Source organism: Sprattus sprattus (genome assembly GCF_963457725.1).
Source record: "Sprattus sprattus genome assembly, chromosome: 8".
NCBI lineage: Eukaryota > Metazoa > Chordata > Actinopteri > Clupeiformes > Clupeidae > Sprattus > Sprattus sprattus.
The window spans coordinates 5254252-5274833 of NC_137927.1; the positions used below are offsets into that span (position 1 = coordinate 5254252).

The following is a 20582-nucleotide window of genomic DNA, read 5'->3' on the forward strand; positions in this document are numbered from 1 at the left end:
GCACAAAGAGGACGATGAAGAAGAAGAGGAAGACCACAATATCAAAGATAAGTAGTTACAGATTAAATGTATCATCATTCATCATGAACTCATACATGGGGTGGCTGTTATGAAGCTGGATAATGAATCAGTCCAGAGAGGAGTTACATCTTCATGCAGATCAGAGAGCAGATCTGAGTAGTTCATTATATTTATACTATATTTAAAACTGCTTCTACTGTACAACACTCATATATTTATACTATGTTTTATTCTACTTCGACTATACAACGTTCATATATTTACCTCCAGCAAGGAGGTTATGCAATCGGGTCCGTTAATTTATTTGTCCGTCTGTTTGTCTGTCTGTCTGTGGACAAGATTTCTTAGAAACTACTAGGCGGATTTTCACAAGAGGTGGATCTTGGTCCTGGGACATCCCCATTAAAATTTCAGGATGATCAACCCTTGCTGGAGGTCAGAAATCTCGGATTGCTCTTGTTATACTATGTTTCATTTTTCTTCTACTGCACAACTGATCTTTTCATATATCGAGAGGCAGAGAATCCCTCCTGAGGCCAGACAGTGAGCTTTATCGAGAGGCAGAGAATCTCTCCTGAGGCCAGACAGTGAGCTTTATCGAGAAGCAGAGCATCTCTCCTGAATCCCTCTGCGTGGGAGGAGCAGGCAGGCTCCCTGAGCTTCCTCCTTAATTAGGAGTTTGTCATCATCAATCTTCTTTTAATTCAAAGTATAGTAATGAACACCAGTGTCTGTTTGTGTGTGTGGGTGTGTGTGGGTGTGTGTGTGTGTGAGTGTGTATGTGTGTGTTTGCATGTGTGCGTGTGCGTGCGCGCGTGCGTGCGTGCGTGTGTGTGTGTACAAGTTAGTCTGTGCACACTTGTGTGCAGCTATGTTTGAGAAGACTGGTTAAATCATGGCGTGATTAGATGTCCAAACCGTGGATGCAGGAGCTGCTCATCCCAGGAGAACATTGGAATGGATTTTGGGAGCTAGCGGTGTGCTCCGGGGTCAATGGCTCGTGATGCCAATCTGAAAATGGCTGCACATGGCCGCGGGGGGTCAGAGACTGCTATCAGGACCTAGGCTCCGACTCTTCATCCTTATCTGCTCTTGTTTCATTTGGTTGGATTCACATGGTTGCAGCAAGCAGTGCCATAAAGCTACGATTCCATACATGTAATGGTTGCCATGGTGATGGTGCGGCTGTGTCCATGTCGTCAGGGTCTCTATGTTTTGACTGTGCCTTTTACCTATTTTTCTTTTATAATTAGTCTGTTTTACTGATGAAACTTTTAGTCTGATCCCATATGATCACCAAAAGCTTTTAGAGATAAGGGATCAGTTTGGCCTATAAGTAGGAGTAGCGATAAGCCCAGGAAACGATCCAAACACAGAGGAAGAAGAGGGGGTATCCTGAACAAGACTGAGGAGCAAGGCAGACCATCCACCTTTGCCCAGTATTCTGCTAGCTAATGTCCAGTCTTTAGATAATAAGATTGATGATATTAGAGCAAGGATTGCCTTCCAGCGTGACATCAGAGACTGTAGCATTTTATGTTTTTACGGAATCCTGGCTGTCCCCATCTATCCCGTATCACTCTGTCAAACCCACCAAGCATTTCTCCATCGCTCGCATGGATAGAACGGAAGATTCCGGAAAGTCCAAGGTTGGAGAAGTTTGTTTCATGACAAACAACAAGTGGTGTGATCCGAGGAACATTACCGTTCTCTCCCGGGCCTGCACACCCCATCAGGAACATCTGTCCATTATGTGTCGTCCTCACTATCTACCCCGTGAGTTCACAGCAATCATCACCACCGCCGTATATATCCCCCCATAAGCCAACACATACTGACATATCCGAGCTGCAGGAGGTGATAAATAAACAACAGCATCGTCATCCGGCAAGTGCTATCGTCGTTCACGGTGATTTTACCAAAGCCAAACTTTCCCGAGGCCTGCCAGAATTCAAACAGCATATCCACTTCCCGACGCGAGGAAAAAACACCTTGGGTCACTGCTATACTCTGTTCAAGGACAGCTTCAAAGCTATCACCCTGCCTGTATTTTGAAAAATCCGATCACGTTGCCATTTTCCTACTTCCAAAATATAAGCAAAAAAAGTTCCTGAATGAAGTTCCTGTGATGAAAGAGGTCAACAGTTGGACTGACCAATCAGAAGGCTTGCTGCAAGACGCGCTTGATAACACTGACTGGGAAATGTTCTGGGAGTGCTCGGATGACGTCAGTGAGTTTGCGCAAGTGATGGAGCTACATCCACCTACTCGTAAATGAGATTATTCAGTCGGTCAAAATAAAAGTTTCCCGAACCAGAATGCCTAAACATGAGGACATGAGGGACTACTAAGTGGCTGCTTATGGCCTGAGGAAGACTGTTAAAGCTGCAAAGTGCCTATAAAAGGACAGAGTGGAAGCCGGCTTCAACGCAGGTGACCCCGCTTATGTGTTGAAGGGCCTGCGGATTATGACGGACTTTAAGAACAAACCCGGCTCGGTGTGTAGCTCTGACCCCTCCCTTGCTGATGAACTCAACACTTTCTTTGCACGTTATGAGATGGAGAGCGAAAACCATAACTCAATGGCAGTCATGGCCGACATGATTGCCAATAACAAACCCCCTTTCATAGTCAGTGAGAGTGATGTGAGGAGGGTGCTCAAAGGTGTAAATGGGAAAAAGGCTGCTGGTCCTGACCAGATCCCTGAGAGGGTCCTTAAATCCTTTGCTGACCAACTAGCTCCAGTGTACACCATGATCTTTAATACATCCCTGGCCCAAGCTGTCGCCCCATCTTGCTTTAAACAGAACATTTTTGTACCGGTGCCTTAGACAAGTATACCATCATGTTTGAACGAAAACCGTCCAGTGGCCCTAAAATCTGCAATGATGAAGTGTTTTGAAAGGCTGGTGAAAAAATATACCTGCCCCTCCCTGCCCGGCTCGTTCGACCCCCTTCAGTTTGCATACAAAGCAAACAGAAGCAGCGATGATGCCATCTCCAACCTTCTACACACCACTCTAACTCACCTGGATGGTGGGGGGTCGAACTATGTGAGGATGCTGTTCATTGATTACAGTTCAGCTTTTAATACCATAGTCCCCCTCTGCCTGGTCGTCAAGATGAGGTCGCTGGGGATCAACACCCAAATGTGCAACTGGGTGCTCAGCTTCCTCATTTACCGCCCTGTGGTGAGAGTAGAGGGTGGTGTTACCTCTGGGCCGCTGACCCTCAACATAGGTTCCCCCCAGGGGTGCGTTCGAAGCCCGCTGCTGTACAACATCTACAACTACGTATGACTGCACAGCCCCTGGAAGCTCAACATTTAATACATTTGCCGACAACACCGTGATAATCTCCGAAAACAATAAGCAGCCCTACCAGAACCAAGTGGCAGACCTGGCACTGTGGTGTCAGTCCAACAATCTGGCCCTAAATGTTAATTAGACAAAGGAAATGGTGGTGGACTTCCGGCGGAAGCAGAATAGCTGGTACCCCCCTCACCATCAGCTGTGAGCCTGTGGAGAGGGACCTTGTTTTAAGTACCAGGGGGTGCACCTCACTGAAGACCTGACCTGGACCCTCTCCAAACAACACGTGACAAAGTCATCTAGGCACCGACTGTACTTCCTCCGGAGGCTTAGGAAGTTCAAGGTCTCCCCTCTCATCCTGAGGACCTTCTACCCCTCAGCTGTGGAGAGCGTACTCACAGGATGCATCTCTGTCTGGTACGGAAGCTGTACCACCCCAGACCAGGCCAACCTACAGAGGGTGGTGCGTTCAGCCGAGCGGACTATCAGAGCATCCCTATCCACCCTGCATGATATTTACCACAAGAGGGTGGAGTCGAGGGCAAGAAATATCATGAGGGATGACTCACACCCCAATGCCAGCCTCTTCACCCTGTTGCCGTTGAGTAGATGCCTACGCAGTCTAAATTCAAGGCCTAAGAGACTAAGAATTGTTTGTATTTATCTATTTAATTTAATTTAATTTAATTTAATTTTTTGCACAGTGTGAAGAATTGACCCTTTTACATTTCACTACATTCTTGTATGTGACAAATAAAACACAGGGTTTCTCAGGCCAAAGAGGTCTAAACCTGATATGGCGCTCTCCTCCGTTCCACCATCTCAGTTAATAAATGCCAGGATTATCTCCTGACTGGATGTAGTGAAGACGGTGTTTTCTTTTAATTGAGCGATACAACATGGTTTGTCCATTCTAACTCTAATAACTCTGTAATTCTATCCTACCAGTACACCAGGATGATTGTGTTTTGGTTGTTATTCTTAAGTATTGTACCAGTGAGTGATTTGTTAATAAACCAGGGTTCTTGTATGAATCACGAAGACCTGAATTTGGGCATTACTGTCAGGAGATAAAGGGAATTATCATGTCAGACGCCATCAGCACTACAGGTCTGCCTGTGCTGCACGCAGTGATTTCTCTGTCCTCTCTAGCTATGTTTCTGGGTTTGTCTACTGTACTCTTCTGAAGGCCAACTGAACTAGAACTGCCACTGATGTTACATACAAAATGTACTTTATGGTCATAGTTGTTCAGTAACAGCAACATATACATGCACACACACACACACACACACACACACACACACGCACACATACATATGCACGCACGCAAGCGTTTGTTTTTGTGGTCCTTGACCGTGTAAATGTAGGAGTCTTCAAATACATATATATATCTATGATGTGGAAAACCCTCCTGTGAGAGCGAAACAGTGACAGGAAGTGAAGGAGGAAAAAAGACGTAAAGCAAGAAAGAAAGAAATCTCCTGACCCAGTGCTGACGCTTATCCCCTTCCTACCCTGTCCGTAATCTTCCTCTCTAATACTTGGCCATCAATAAGACTCTCCGCCTGTCTATGGTCTTCCTTTCTAATACTTGGCCAAGAGTGGCAGGTGGCAGAACTGTCATTTTCATCTTCGTCACCATCGTCACCATCCTCATCACTCTCCACCCACTCTGCGCCTCCATCTTATTCTACAGTGTCGTTCTGGCGCGAGCATTGAGCTTGATGTGAAACATGTAACTGGACTGTCATCACCTGGTGGTAATGAGCGCGGTGAAGCTTGCGCCAGATCGAGGCAACGGGTCAAGGGCTAGTGCAGGTGCGTTGATGTGTCAGGGTTCTCATCCCCTCTCTCCTCCTCTCGGATTACGGAGGCTCCTCTCACACATTAAAGGTCCTCGTCTCACACTCTGATCCAACAAAGGACACAGAGCCCGTTATCAGCATTCACTGAGCGACATGTCGCCAGACTTCAGTTTAATCTTCAGGGGCTTTCTTCGTTAAGCCGTGGCTATGATGGATGTGGATGAAATTATTCCCAGGACCTTGGTACACTTTTGCCAAGTGTGCTTCAAGAATAGCAATAACTTCGTTCTAAGTGTTAGAGAACAGAATCGAGATAAGCAAGCTAACATTAATCTCTCCCTACTCGTCTTCTGGCAAGGATATAATACGTGCTTGAGTTGTTGCATGTACGCATGAGGGAGAATTGGCCCATATTTAGATGATTTTGACAAACAGATGACAAATTCCTAATGACTTTGTATGTCAGACCGTTTGTCACAGTCTGTCTACGGGCTGATAATGGCATGGCTGCTGCTGGGACAGAGGAACGGGTGAGTGAGTACATGTAAACTTTGATGTGAAGCACACAGGTAAATGATTGATGCCATGCAAACTTTTTAAAGTTTCAAATCCAGTCTTTGGAAAAAAAAACTTTTTATTATAGAATACTTGTTTCATTGTACTTATATGACCAAGTACAGTGAAACCCTACATTTGGGTAATTATTAGTATTGAACGCAATTAGTGCAATGTAAGTCTATACACTGCACTGAGAGACAATGAGAATTAATGGTAAATACAAGCAACCACTCAGGCCTGGAATGGAAGATCTTGCTGCGCATTGCCCCTGTTCACGAGAGCTGCGTGTGATGGATGCATCCAGATCGCTATGTAAGAAGAGATCCCTGAAATAATTCAACTGTACAATCATTCAATGTTTCACCATGGTGGGTGGAGTAGGTAATGTACATCTATTGCAATCATGTTTTTCCACTGGTGGTTTAACTCAATCGTTTCACATCAGAAGCACTAATGTGAGTAAAGCCTATCGTGCATTAACTACAGCTATAATGCAGCATGGGGTGGCTTGCTCATGCTGTTAAATTTGCAAAATGATGAGATGATTTTGCCAAGGTATTAAATTACCTTCAGTCCATTCACAGCGAACATTGCTGGTTGCTTGATGCCAGTTTCCTGTCACTGAAATTAGGGCCCCATGAGTTGACTTTGTTCTGTGAGCTTCTCTATGACAGGAGGTGCTCTCAGTCATCTGGTTGGTTTGACCACCAGTAGTTATGATGCCCCATTATGGGCAATTACGCTGCTGAAAGCTAATTGATTTGAAAAGGCCAGCTGTCCTTCCTCCATCTCAGGGACCGTCCCCAAATTACAGGCTGCCAGCCTCAAGACTCACTCTGGACACTCACAGTGAAGAGGTTTCATAGCCGTCGATGACACACACACACACAAAGGTTGGCGCACACATACACTAACGTACTCTCACTCTGCCAGACACTCACATACAGACAGACACACACACACACACACACTTCTATTCTGTATTAATGCTACTCTTGAGCTTAATGTGAAAAATAGGCAGTTTCCTGTGAGGTAGTCCTGTGTTGCTGGTTCATGATGGAAACACATTTAATCTTGAATACACACACACACACAGAGGGAGAGAGTGCTGTCAGTGCGATATAAATACTCCATTATGTGTGAAAAAGTGTGTTTAAGTGCACTGACCCTGTGTTCCTTTCTTCATGATTTCTATTAAACCCCATTTTGAGCTTGAGCTGAAAGCAAGCAAGAAACAAAGAAGGGGGGAAAAGGGATTAGACAAGGTCTTATTCCTCCTTCTCCTTTCACACAGAAAGGTAGAGGAGGGGAGGCACACTCCCAAAAATCTAGGCCTCAATGACAGGATTGCAGGGAACACAAAAGCTACACAGAGGGAGGGAGATGAAGAAAGAAAGAAGGAGAGAATCAAATTTGCACTCAGCAGGACCACGGGAGAAATGCTCCCATTACACGTTCATGCTGATTAAATGATTTCCCTTGAAAAACAGCATTAGATGATGTGCTGTGCAGCAGCTAGAAGCTCTGAGATTTGTGCATTGTGTAAATAATTAATTAATTAACACATTTATTTATACATATGTGTCAATTATTGCAGGTACCCTCTATTACACCTTTGATGGAAAGGAGAATATTGGTATTATGGCATGTTAGTTTCTGGTAAATCAAATCAAATACATGTGAGAGAGACAGGGTTAACGCTCTGTCTGTCCCACATGATCAATAAAACACATTCAACATTAAAACTGAAAACCAACAAGGTTTACAGCATGACATGAATAAAAAGAAAAGGAATTGCTCAAGCCCCTTCCTCTCAATCTTTTAAAATTAAATTCCAACTTCACACAGCAGCTTCCCCACCCCCCAAGCACTAGAACATAGATGTCATAACATTAACTTTAAAACCTCTGCAGGCTCAACTAAAATGGCCAGCTTAGCCGACAGACAGAGACACTATGCCTTATCCTGTACTCTCCTATCTAGATCTGAAAAACCCACCCTGGTTCATTCCTCCCTCACCGCTCAATCTCTCCCTCTTTTCACTTCACTCTTTCATCTCTGTGAAAGGAGGATTTGAAGAAAGAAATAACACCAGGTGACAGACAATCCCTGATTGACCTTTTTCTTTGTTGTTCGTTTCAGAAGTATGAAATTGAATTACAGTGGGGGGGGGGGTTGAGAGGTTGTCCCAAGGGACACTGCACATATTCCTGAGGGACTGCGAAGATTGACACAGAGAGGAGAAAAAAGTCATCTGAAAGTTTGAGGACTCTTTGACTGCAGACTGAAAGTGGGTAGAGAGCTGCTGCACCCTCTCTCACGTTGGCATCTCGCTGACCTGAAGCCCTCCACCTGGACTCCATCTCAGGACTTGGCAAGGTGAAAAAGAGACAGCTGAGGCTTGTGACCTCCAGTGCCCCCATAGCATCCCGCGCCCCTTCAATCTCTGAGTGAAACGCGTCCAATTCCCCTCCTGTTTCATCCTTTGACAAACTGCTCGGAGCGCGGATGCTTGGCACCCCCAATCAGCCACGCAGCTCACTCAAGACCAGAGCCTGTCCTCTCATCAGACAGCTGTTAGCGGCCGTCAGACGAGAGGAGACAGCAGAGGTGAGGGATAAGGAGGAGAGGGAGAAGAGATAGGGCAGTGAAACGCAGGGGAAGAGAGAGCGAGAAAGAGAGGAAGAAGAGAGATAAAAGAGACAAGAGCACTTTAGGCAGTCTCTTCATAACAGCATCCGGAAGTGGCATGTGGGAAGTGGCATGTGGTGTGTGTGTCTGTGCTAGTTGCGACACTTTTGAGTTGGATCACTCGAAGCCTCAGCACTCACTGTGCATAAATAAACACAAGTGATTTAAACTCACTCTCTCTATTTCTTCTCATCCCCCAGGGGCGGAGCAAGGGTTGTGTGTTGGGGGGGGGGGGGTAACTGATTGGGGGCCAATCAAAGAGGATTAAATAACTTGCCTCTAAGTGTGACAACTTATAATAAACAAACATAGGCCTATAACAATTATTTAAGCAACTACAGTAATTGGGTGAGCTACACGCGATGGCCTCCATGGGAAAAAAACAAGGAGTGCGCAACACACACACGCATGGCGAGCACTGCAGTAGGCCACCTACAGGCATGCTACGAATTAACTACAATTCTATTAGACTATTATCATTTTCTTTTCCGAACTGACATGTAGCCTATTGGGATATTCAAAACCAGCGAACTCATAGCCTACACACAGGTCAAAAAACAAACACATTATTAAACTTTAGTTTTACAAAGGCAGAATATATGCAGACATGAAACATAGGCCACGACAAATGCCCTTGCCTATTTAAATCATCGTCTGTCTGTTCTTATCTAAGGCAACCCCTGTCTCGCCAATACATGCGCAGTGTCAATCAATCTGACAAGAATCTTTTGATTCTTATCAATCAGTTCTCGCTCTGCGTTGAGAAGTTCTGCCACAACAGTGTGGCCCTGATTTATACGATACATGGTCATCAGGAACTCCTTTTCGGTTTGGCGGTGTGTGGTGCTCTTTTCGTGGATTTCTATTTTTTCAATGCCTTTTCTTTAATTTGAAAAGCCACTGCATGAATCTGCCCACTTACCACACTCTTTGGAGAACAGCCAGCAGCAAAAACAATGCGCAGTTTGTCCTTTCGGGGAATCAACCAGCCACTGTCAGTTGATAGACGAGCAACCCACAGTGCTTTTGTACCACGCTGTTTTAAATCGTCGGTTGTCCGATTTAAATGGGAAGTCATTAGTCTTTCGTATTCTTCATTCAGTCCTGGCTGACATGGTCCATGTTTTAGCAATGCTCTAAAACATTTCTAAAAAGGTAGGGATCTGTGGGGTACGCATCTGTTAAGACTTAAGGGGATGAGCAGACACCTGCAGACTGTGCTGGCTACGCAGGGTGTGATGTGCGATTAACACGTCAGACTAGTTAGCGTCAGACTTATCTACAATACCAGGCGAACCACAGTTAACATCCTCTGACTCTGACTGACAGTGTTCATCTGTGTCCCTTGTCTCTTTCTTATCCTCAACAACATCTCCCTCGTGTCTCTCAGCGCAGTCTGCAGATTTGAACAACACCTCGCTAGTTTGCGCTTTATCCTCCGATGCATTTACGTTAGCAGCACCGGTCGATTTACAAAAATAGCTTGTCAGGGCAACTAAACTTTACAGAATCCTTCCTCCTCTGCTGCTCTTCTAACCTGTCTCTTTGTTTGCATGCACCACATTTATATGTTCGCTTCATTAATATTATTGTCGTTTAACATGGGGTAGCGCTAACCGTTACTGTAAATCACCTTTTATAGATAAGTACAAAGCCTGCGCCGTCAGTTATGGATCTTCCATCATGAAATTTAATTTGTTAAGCTGCAAAGGTCAGAACACTTCATCTCCCAGTGACTTTCCTCAGAGCCAATCAAAATACAGTCAGACTCATGCAGTCATTATCATCTTTATTACTATCTGAGCTGTTGGCCTGCTTAATAAGAGGGCATGCACATGGAGAATAAACAACTCAGGATTTGTTTTTTTTTGCCTTTGCTTTTGCCATGGTTTTGTATGGTTATGTCAGCTTTATGATACAGTAATTGGTTCAAGTATTATCAGAAGTGTTAACCTCAAGGTGTATGTCCTAATCGTTATGAATTTGAGGTTCCACAACAGATGAAAAGATGGCCCTGAAAACACACCAATCTTTTACATTTACCTTTACCTGTGTCTGTGCTCTGCGCTCTGCATCTTGACTGATAGCCTCACTTTACCTCAGATAACAACAAAAGCACCCACCATTTAAAACCTCTTTGTATATCAGCACAGAGGAAATCAGTATTTATCCCAGCAGGAGTTCTAAAACTCCAGAAAGGGTGCCGCAATTTGATAACATATCTCAGCTCCCATCTCTCTGCAACTTTCACGATAAACAACTTAACACACCTACTTTGTTAAAAACACACCAATCAAAAGCAGGTTTTGTGATTTTTATCCTTTTTTCTCCCAGCAGGAGTTCTAAAACTCCAGATAGGGTGCCGCAATTTGATAACATATCTCAGCTCCCATCTCTCCGCAACTTTCACGATAAACAACTTAACACACCTACTTTGTTAAAAACACACCAATCAAAAGCAGGTTTTGTGATTTTTATCCTTAGAATGCCCCCCCCCCCCCCCCCCAGTGTGATAGTAATCCACTGTTGTGTTTCAATGACAGAGATTCTTCACATATTCCAGAATGAGTTACACATCATCTGATGTCACCCGTGACAGTTCGCCAGAGCGCCTCTGCAGTGAAACTGAGCTGCACATGGCAGTTGTATGGTGAGGTCACAGAAGTTTGTCTACACGTGAATGTGAGCTGTGTTTGATCGAATGACTGGGTCCAGTTGAAGAGGAGTTGCCGGGCCCTGGAGTTTTGATCTTGGCTTTTGTAACAGTCTAATTAAACAAATTCAAACCGATGTCTAATTATGGTGTCACTGCGCTGACATTTCACTTATCTGTGGCCTGTCTGAATGGATATGTGGGGGTGAGCAAGAGCGATGGCTGGAGGGAGCGAGATAGAATTCAGGCAGCATAGCCAATTTACAGCCACTTGAGACGACACACACACACAGACACATACACGCACACTCACACGTACAGGCACACACCAGCTCAGTGGGACCACTTCAGCCAAAAATTCCCCCAGGCACTCTTGGAACTTTTGCAAACACACAGGGCAACACACACTTTCTCAACATTCACAGGGCAGCACATACTTTAAAAAAAAAAACAAGACAATAAACACACAAATGTGCAGGATAGTTCCCACTTTCAGAGTCGTATGTAGGGTGATACACACTGTCAAAAATGAACACAAAGTGATAGATGCTTTCAAAAACACAAGCAAGGCAAAAACACAAGCAGGGCAATAAACAGGCAAGGTGGTACACACTTTCGAGAAACACACACAGGGCAATACACACTTCCACAAACACACATAGGGCGATATGCTTCCATGTGGTGTCATACTGTCCTGTGACGGACATTCAGCCTGACTGCGAGGGCAGCTGCCTAGTGCCTATCAATCTATGGAGATAAAACTGTCACCACATACACAGCTGTACGGCACTCTCAGTCAAAACATCTCACAAAACAAGAGTGCTCCTGCAGGTTTCTCACAAAATGCCAAACTTCCTGGTGGCATCCTCTCCAAACAAAGCAGCATCGGCGGGCGAATTTGCTTGCATTGGCCTCCCATTCTGCCTATAGTCACAGGTTGGAATCCATCTTGCAGCCACACTTCATTTCTCATCCATTCATTATTTTTTTTACTGCCACATCAGAAGGCTAAGTCATGCAATGGGTTGTCTTGTGAAAACTGCACACCGTCTCACAGACATGCCCTTTCATACCGACTCATGAACTTGCATACTGAAGTCAAATCTTTGCTGGCTTTACCTTGACATCACAGGGCTGAGTTCAAGAGGAGGAGGAATTAAGGAGGAATTCATTCCCAGGCCTGGGCACGACCCGCACCTTCCCCTCATGCATGGCCACATGGGGGCGCCACTTGAAACGGAACTCCTATTTAATTTATCGTAGAGGAGGGTATATAGAGTAGAGGTTCCCCCAGCAGGCGCCAGCCAGCCAGCCAGCAGACTCCCTCGCCTCGAACCGTGTGTGATCCTCAGACTGTCAAAGTGTATGCGCAAAGTTTCAGCTTGAACATTTGCGAGTGGCACACCAAGCCAGGGAGCGAAGGATAAGGGATGGATAAAGTAAATGAGCTCATTAAAGTTATATTCAGAACGACTTTCATTTACCGAGGCGGCGGACTGCTCCACTGCGGACCTGGCCCAGGTACGGCCCAGGTACGCCCCGATCCGCGTCAGCTGCAGGGCTGTTTGGTTTGAGATGCTAATGTTTTAGTCCCTTTCATGATGCGTGTCCTGGCCTGCACAGGCAGACTCTCCATCCTCACAGCGGGATGCATGTGACTGGTGTGGCGCACTCTCAGTTCAAAGACTCGTCCCTGAAAACCACCCTGACATGAGGATGCACTCTCTCAACATGCTGAGGTTGAAATAAGACCATTTCTGCACAGGCCTTATTAATTAATGAATGTATTTATGTTCATGCTTTACACCGCTTAATATATTCAGTTCTGTATTTCCAAAGTAACATATCATGTAGACTTTGGATAGCTTCCAAAGCGCAACTGACAGCACCATGTTGGTGAATCAGATTATGCAGTGATGGTTTATTCATGTGATGATCACTTGGCTTCAGTTTTACCTCATGATGTGAGTACCAGACCCTGCATTTAGTCGGCCTATGCTGGAAAAGGAAGCTGATGTGGTACCAGACTCTACCTTTAGTCGGCCTATCCTGGAAGAGGAAGCTGATGTGGTACCAGACCCTGCATTAAGTCGGCCTGTCCTGGAAGAAGAAGCTGATGTGGAAGGTTCCTTCTGACAGTAAAATCTGTTTCATTCAGCCAATGCTCCAGACCAAGACCATCAGACCTGTGTTTTAATGCTAATACTGCTTTAGCATGCTCAAGACCAGCACCATCAGACCTGTGTTTTAAGGCTAACACTGCTTTAGCATGCTCAAGATCAGCACCATCAGCCCTATGTTTTAATGCTATTACTGCTTTAGCATGCTCAAGACCAGCACCATCAGCCCTATGTTTTAATGTTAATACTGTTAAAGCATGCTGATGTTCCAGCTCCTCCTTATTACCCATTGGCCAGCAGCTCATTCTCAATCTGGATGTTTTGGACAAGGTCCCCTCTGTGCATCTCCATCTCCAAAACAGTTTAACCAGATCTGTGATAGAATTCAGGCCGCATTGCCAATTTACAGCCACTGGAGACGACACACACACACACACACCAGCGCAGTGGGACCTCTTCAGCTGACACCCCCCAGGCACTCCTGGCACTTTCTCAAACACACGCAGGGCAAAACACACTTTCACAAACAAACAAGACAATACCCACTTTCACAAATAAACAATACAATCAACGTCTTCGCAAAAATGCACAGGGTAGTTCACTTTCAAAGATAATTTCATTGTGGGGCCATTGGCTGAACAAAGACTTGTTTCTAAGTGACTTTAGATCTAAAAGAGTCAGAGTCTGCATTAACTAAGCATTGACCTATTTTCTTTATATCCAGACATAATTCAATCTAGTGTTAGATTTCCCGCTAACTGTTAAAAGTCACATTATTATAAAATACCTGTACCAGGAAATCTATCCTAAACTGAATACGTAACTGGAAATCGTGTCAGTGACAACAATCAATTGTGATTGTGTCTGAATCTACAGGCACACACACCACCACCACCACCACCCCACACCAACACACACACAATACACACTCCACACACACACACTCTTTCTCTCACACACACACACACACTATCTCTTTCTCTCTCACACACTCGCACACACACATGCTCTTCCAAACTTGCTCTCTCACACAACCACTCGCACACACACATGCTTTTTCACTTTTTCTCTCTCACACACCTACACACTCACAAAAATGCGTGCACACACATAAAAACACACAAACACTCTCAACACACACACACACACACACACACAGAAATGACATACTACCAAAAAATGCCCTTTCATTAAAAGTTTAGCAAATTGCCATTCCGTGAGCTCCTTCCCCTAATTGGTTTTAATGGACGGCTGCCTTTGATCTGCTGATGAGCAGCTACACTGTGTGCCCGTCCGGTTCATGAATATGCCAAAGCGGTCCATGAAAGACTGCTATTCCTCACAGGGTGAGCCGGAGTGGCGGCTCCAGAGCAATAAGGAACACTCTTGTGTCCCGTCCTGGGGGAGAAGGCAGAGACACCAATGACGCCAAATGACACGCTGCTCAGATAGACTACGCCGCGGCATGCACGCTGATTTCCCTGCGGACAGGCGTTCATGCTGGAAAGGCGGCTCACAGACGACAGCTGAGTTGTCTGACAAACTGCACGCCAGCTCAATTTGCAATCAATCAGCCCTGCTTGTAACACTTGCATGGAGACAGTTGTCGGGGCTAATACACCGCTCTCTGTGTCTCAACTTCATCCAGCGCGACGAGAGCCCTGGAGGAGAGGTGAGTATGAGGTAACACCGGTCTCTGGGGACGAGCCGGCGTCTTCACACACTCGCAGCCAGAGCAGGGGTCGGCTCCTGTGGTTACCTTTCTCCCTGTCAGCCTCTAAGAGACGGCCAGTTCAGGCCTAAGGTCGCTTTCCACGTCATCTAATTGGAAAACAAATCAATCAAAGGTAATACAGTAGGGTATGTCTGTGTGTGTGTGTGTGTGTGTGTGTGTGTGTGTGTGTGTCTGTGTGTGTATGTGGGGCTCTGTCACCTCTTAATAGTGTTAAAATTGTATTTTGCTTTTCCAACAACAATTGTGTAACATCTGGCCAGGGACTGCAGATGAAACACCTTTTTGGCTAGCTATGGCAGGTTTACAGTAATGTTAATAAATGTGCGCTGTGCCTAGTAATTCATTTAATAAGGAAAAAGATGAATGTAAATGCCTCAGTCCAAACCACTTTGTTCATTTTCTATTTGCATAGCCAGGACTGTGTACGAGTTTTTTGGACGCACACACACATGGACAGCTAGTGGAGGTTGCATTAGCGCACTGTTTTAGTCTAGTGTTATCTGTCCATCGTCAGAGTGTGTGTCACTGACAAGTATGCCTCTTCCTCACTTTCCTGTTTCCCCTTTTTCCTGTGTGGGGTAAGGTCAATAAAGTGGCACTCCTGGGCACGTGCAGTGTATGGGGCCCATGAGCTGGCATAAAGCTGAGGTTCCTGTCTCTGCGTAGCCTTCTTCCATGCCAGCTTGCCTGAGTCTGATAAATAGTTCTGCCTGAGTTCTGTTCCTTCCTGCTGCTTTGGGACAGAACCACTCCAGGGCTAATGGATAATGAATGAGCCGCTGAGTTCCTGGCTGCCCGCCCGCCTGCCGTCTTTGTCTGTGTGTTGCTCAGACAGGACTCTTTGTCCCCGGTGTCGTGATGTTCATTGTGCTGATATTACTGCTCTGCTCAGAGCATTGCATCAAAGGCCTGAAAGTGTTCATTTGGGTAATTAGATTGTCTGTGTGTGTGCGTGTGTCTGATATAGAGATCCTCCTGAGTTCTGGTCCTGAAGGTGTTCATTTAGGTAAATGGACCTTCAGTTCCTGGCTACCTACCCGACATTGTTTCCCTTGTTTGAGAGAACCTGATGACAGTGCAGCATCCTCGCTCCTGTCGCAGACATAAACAGACTCTGTGTAATGTTTGTGCTGGTGAAAAGGTCGTTTCTATTCTATGGTCCAATAATAAAAAATGCAAATGCTTCAACAGTACCACCCACTGCTAAGCATACTTACTCAGGGATTATCCACTATAATCTTATTTTATCTCACTTATCTCACCAGCTGATCAGAGCCAGATTTGTCCAAAAGTCAACAGCTAATTTCTGAATTGGGGAGGTTTTTTTTCTGTAGTTTAAACTTGAACAGAGCGCTCATTTAATTGCATCTGCCTTAAACACGCACATGCACACACTTACACACACACACATACCCCCCAAGCTTGGACAGACTCCAGACAACATTATTAAAATGCCACTTTTCATCAACAGCTCTGGGTAGCCCGTGCAACATAATATGCACTGTTTTAAAGGGATATGGATTCCGTATCCTTATTAATAAAAGCACACACAATAAGGGACGAAATAAAGGTGTGAAGTGTTTAAAGTTTCTTCTAAACAGCTGTAGTGTTAAGCGTCAGGTGTAGACCTGCAAACATTACAGGTGTGTGTGAACCAGAACTGTACCTGCACAAATAACAGGTGTGTGTGGACCAGAACTGTACCTGCACAAATAACAGGTGTGTGTGGACCAGAACTGTACCTGCTCTGGTGTAGACCTGTATGTGGCCTTTCAAGGGAGAGTTGCCCTACAAGAGCAGGAGAAAGACTTGGACTCGCGCACCACAATGGTTGGGTCCGGGCTACCCCACAACAATGGTTTGGTCCAGCTCCCCCACAACAATGGTTGGGTCTAAAACTGGCTTGATTGGACGAATAAGCCAAAGTGGCTGTGCTATTAGTTTTCAGTCACGTGACTACAATGGGTAGCTGGCGGGCAAAAAGAACAGCGAAAATGGCGATAAACAGTGGACAACTTCGAGCAGTGCCGCCTACTCAACTACGATCGCAATCAACCACAGACCATACCACTATAGAGATATTTAGAAAAAAATAACATTTTAGGAACTTGTGATTCATTTACTGCACCCGCTGACATCTTTATTTCTTCAACCTCGACGAAGTCCCTGCCTGAGCTCCAGTGTGGAGATATTTACATATATCTCATAGAAAAGCTGTCCCCCTACACATCTCAAAAACTGAAAGCCAACAGAGGCACAGATAGTTATTTAATTTTCAGAAGTGGATGGGTTCACAACGCTGTCGTCTGGAAGGTGAAAACAAAACACATCTTCATAATCAGAACAAAGATGAGTGCCATTTAATAGCTAGCTAACAGCTAGCGAGTTACCTGCTAGTGAGCTACCTGCTGTTAGCTAGCAGCCTTTAGCCTACCCAACGCTGTTTGTTATCATTTTACACAATTTCCTGGTTTAAACAAGTACGAACACCTGGTCTGGCGAATGACAACTTAAATTATCTTCCCATGTATTTTCTACTGGCATTGTAGCATTACCGGTTGGATGACAAAATACACTAGCCTAGCCTATTTGCTTAGGTACTTGTCACAATCTCAGAGCAGAAACCGGGTAATCCAATTTGAATCGTGTTGATGCTTTGTTTCGTACACGGGAATACCGTGTTGGGTAGTTTTTCTACTGCTACTATTTTTCTACTCTAAAATGAGGCGACCAGAACAGGATGACTGCTTTTATTGCCAGCTCCAAAAGTAAGACTACTTTACTGTGTGTCAGAGATACTTTGACCCAGAAGACATCTACAATCAGCTGGCAGCAACGTGGGCGGGTTTTAAATGCGATAAAAACTAAATCCGGGATTGTCTCCTGGCCAATTTTGAACAGCCAACCGAGCAACAACTGTCAAGCATTTGACTACCTAAGTCAGACAATGTTAAAGCAGAGATATAGAGAGATACAGAGTTATCTTGAATGAAAGGTGGTTGGTTCCTGTAAAAACTCCAGTGTTAGACAGCTGTGGAATGTTTCTTTTGCCCGCCAGCTGGTCATTCTGACGTCACGTAAAAACTATCAATATAAAGGGAGGGTGCCTCATTCCATGAGGAGAGAGATTTGGACAGGCATGAGAGAGGCCGTGAAAGGCACGGGAGGAAAAAATACTTACCTGCTGTGAGGTGACATGGAGTGACCACCTTAGCCCCTCACAATTTACCATACAAGAACCAGAGCCTCGTCCGGGATATTTTTTTTTTTGAGTTTTCGTCTTAGAGACATAAAAAGAACAGCCACGGAAACATTGAACCCTTTTCTAATATTATTGCTGAGGTCTTCTAGAATAGAATCATATATTCCATTTGTGCATCAATGTTTTTAGTTAAGCAAAATGTACAAAAACATCAAGGCATGTCAGTCAACTTAGAAAAGTCTAAAAGGCCTTGGACCTTAGAGTGTTAAAGCATGCATCTGTAGTTATAGATCTTAAAGATCTTATTCTGTATATCTGATAAATCGTATCACTTGTGCACATTAGACACTCACAATCAGACAGAAGCAAACTCAGAGGTGTCAAAAGTATTCACATTCATTACTTAAGTAGAAGTAAAAATACAAGGGTTTAAAAATACTTTTGTAAAAGTAGAAGTATCAACTCAAGCTTTTTACTTAAGTAAAAGTATAAAAGTACTGGTTTTCAAAACTACTTAAAAGTAGAAAAGTAAAAGTAATGTAAGAATTTTTTTTCCATAAAGGACACACATTTAAGCCGCGTCTCAGGGGCCTATAGTGCACTACCCCACCTCCCTCAAAAAAAGTATTTTTATAAAGGCCAAAATGACTATAATGTTGTATTAAAATGTAATGTTGAAAAATGTCCGATGCACTAGGCTACCCGTTTCAGCTGCATATATGCCCATTGAAAATTATTATTACATTTTATGAATGCAAATACATTAAGGTACCATATGTGTACTACTGAGCATTAACATGCGTTTCATGGAGCGGCAGACAAGATAACTAGTTGCCTATAAGTATTCTAATAGTGCAAAAAGTCAAACTTCAGTGGAATGTTATCAATAACCTTTAGTGAGGTAATGTAGTGCATACATTAAATCAACGGACTGGTGTCTCTTCAAATTTGACGTTGAGTTTTTGAAAGCCATTAGCTCGTGGTACTTGGGTGCGCAGAGCTTGCAGCGCATTCGAAAAGAATTGCTTTTGCACCATCTCAAAAAAATCTTCCAGGTACGGCCAGGGATGTACAAGTGTTGGCTGGTCTTGTTGGCCATCAACCTCCTCGCTGACACTTGGTTGGGAGTTTGTTATTTCGCTGGATATTTCGCTGGTGAAGGAGTTCTCTGACACGGACATTTTTGTAAGGGGCTTTTCTGCTGTCCTTGCTGGAGAGTGACATGATTTGTAACGGTTGATTTGTGTCATCCGCATTGCGTAGAAAACCAATAGGGTGTCGGAATGGTATATGTTCATACTTCTCATCCAACCACAATCAAATTCACTCTATCCGGATGGCACGATTTATCCGGCTAGGTTTTTTGTGTGTGACGTGTGTTTTTGAACGATGACAAGCCGGAATGAAAACAAACCAAAATGATAAGGAGTAACGAGGCTATAAATGTAGGGAGTAGAAAGTACAGATATTTGCGTGAAAATGTAACGAGTAAAAGTAGAAAGTCGTCTGAAAAAAGAATAATCCAGTAAAGTATAGATACCCAAAATGTCTACTTAAGTAAAGTAACGAAGTATTTGTACTTCGTTACTTGACACCTCTGAGCAAACTGATACCTGTAGTGGACTGGGACCAGAGCCAGGCCCGACTCAGCTGCTGCCTGAAATTGATGAATGAGTGATAATAAAGGGATTCATCTTTAATAAGCAAAAATTGTTAACTGATGTATGAATCAATTCATTGGTAATTGATTCATTAATGATTTATATATAGAGAGATTAATCTCAGCAATACCATACGGATGGTGTACAGACACTAACCTCACTCTAGGCTATAGAACCGCTTGTTTAAGGCATACTTGATATTTGGAATTCTCAAATGGAGTTAAGATACATTTAAGAAGGAATTTCTTCTGAACTCCACTTCCGGTTTTAGGAACAAATTTGGCATTCATGAAAGTTTTCTCATCTGGAATTTGTTCTGAACTTCAGAAGAATTTCAGAACACGAAATAGCTGTCGTAAATCGGCGAGAGTTTTCTTAAATGCGATTCTTCAAAAACCATAAGATGCCCCACAGGGCTGCTTCGTGTTAGAAGTGTTAAGGGACCTCCTGGGATTCAAATTATTATAATAATAATAATAAATACGAGAATATTTGTATCATTAACAATTACGTTTCACATGATAGTCATGATTCTACGAGGCATCATGATGTCCTGAAATAATTTGTTGTTGAAGCCACAGCCAAGTAATGAAAGCCTTTTTGATATATCTCTCTATTTTTATTATGGTTCTTTTAATACACATAGCCCACTGGTTTCAATTTAAAAGCAAAGCCCTTTTTTGACCTGAGTAATGAGTGAGGTGTGATAAGTGGTCTCACTCCCTTCCCCCTGGTCAAATCAAAGTGCCTTGTCTCCAAGGCCTAATGAATGGAGGGTGACACCCCTTGTTCTCAGAGAGCATTTAACTGCAATCCTTCAAT

General features: G+C 44.1%; 1 protein-coding gene across 1 annotated transcript in view; it reads left to right on the top strand.

Annotated features, from left to right (window-relative positions):
* Positions 1 to 2909: 2909 nt before the first annotated feature.
* The window catches only part of rxfp1 (relaxin family peptide receptor 1), a gene marked incomplete at both ends in the record, with an annotated part of 108985 nt that continues 91312 nt past the window's right edge, over positions 2910 to 20582 (top strand). The window contains 2 exons of the mRNA XM_080843048.1: positions 2910 to 3314; positions 3565 to 3937. Coding sequence (XP_080699174.1) covers positions 2910 to 3314; positions 3565 to 3937 — 778 coding nt within the window. The remainder of the gene's footprint in view (positions 3315 to 3564; positions 3938 to 20582) is intronic.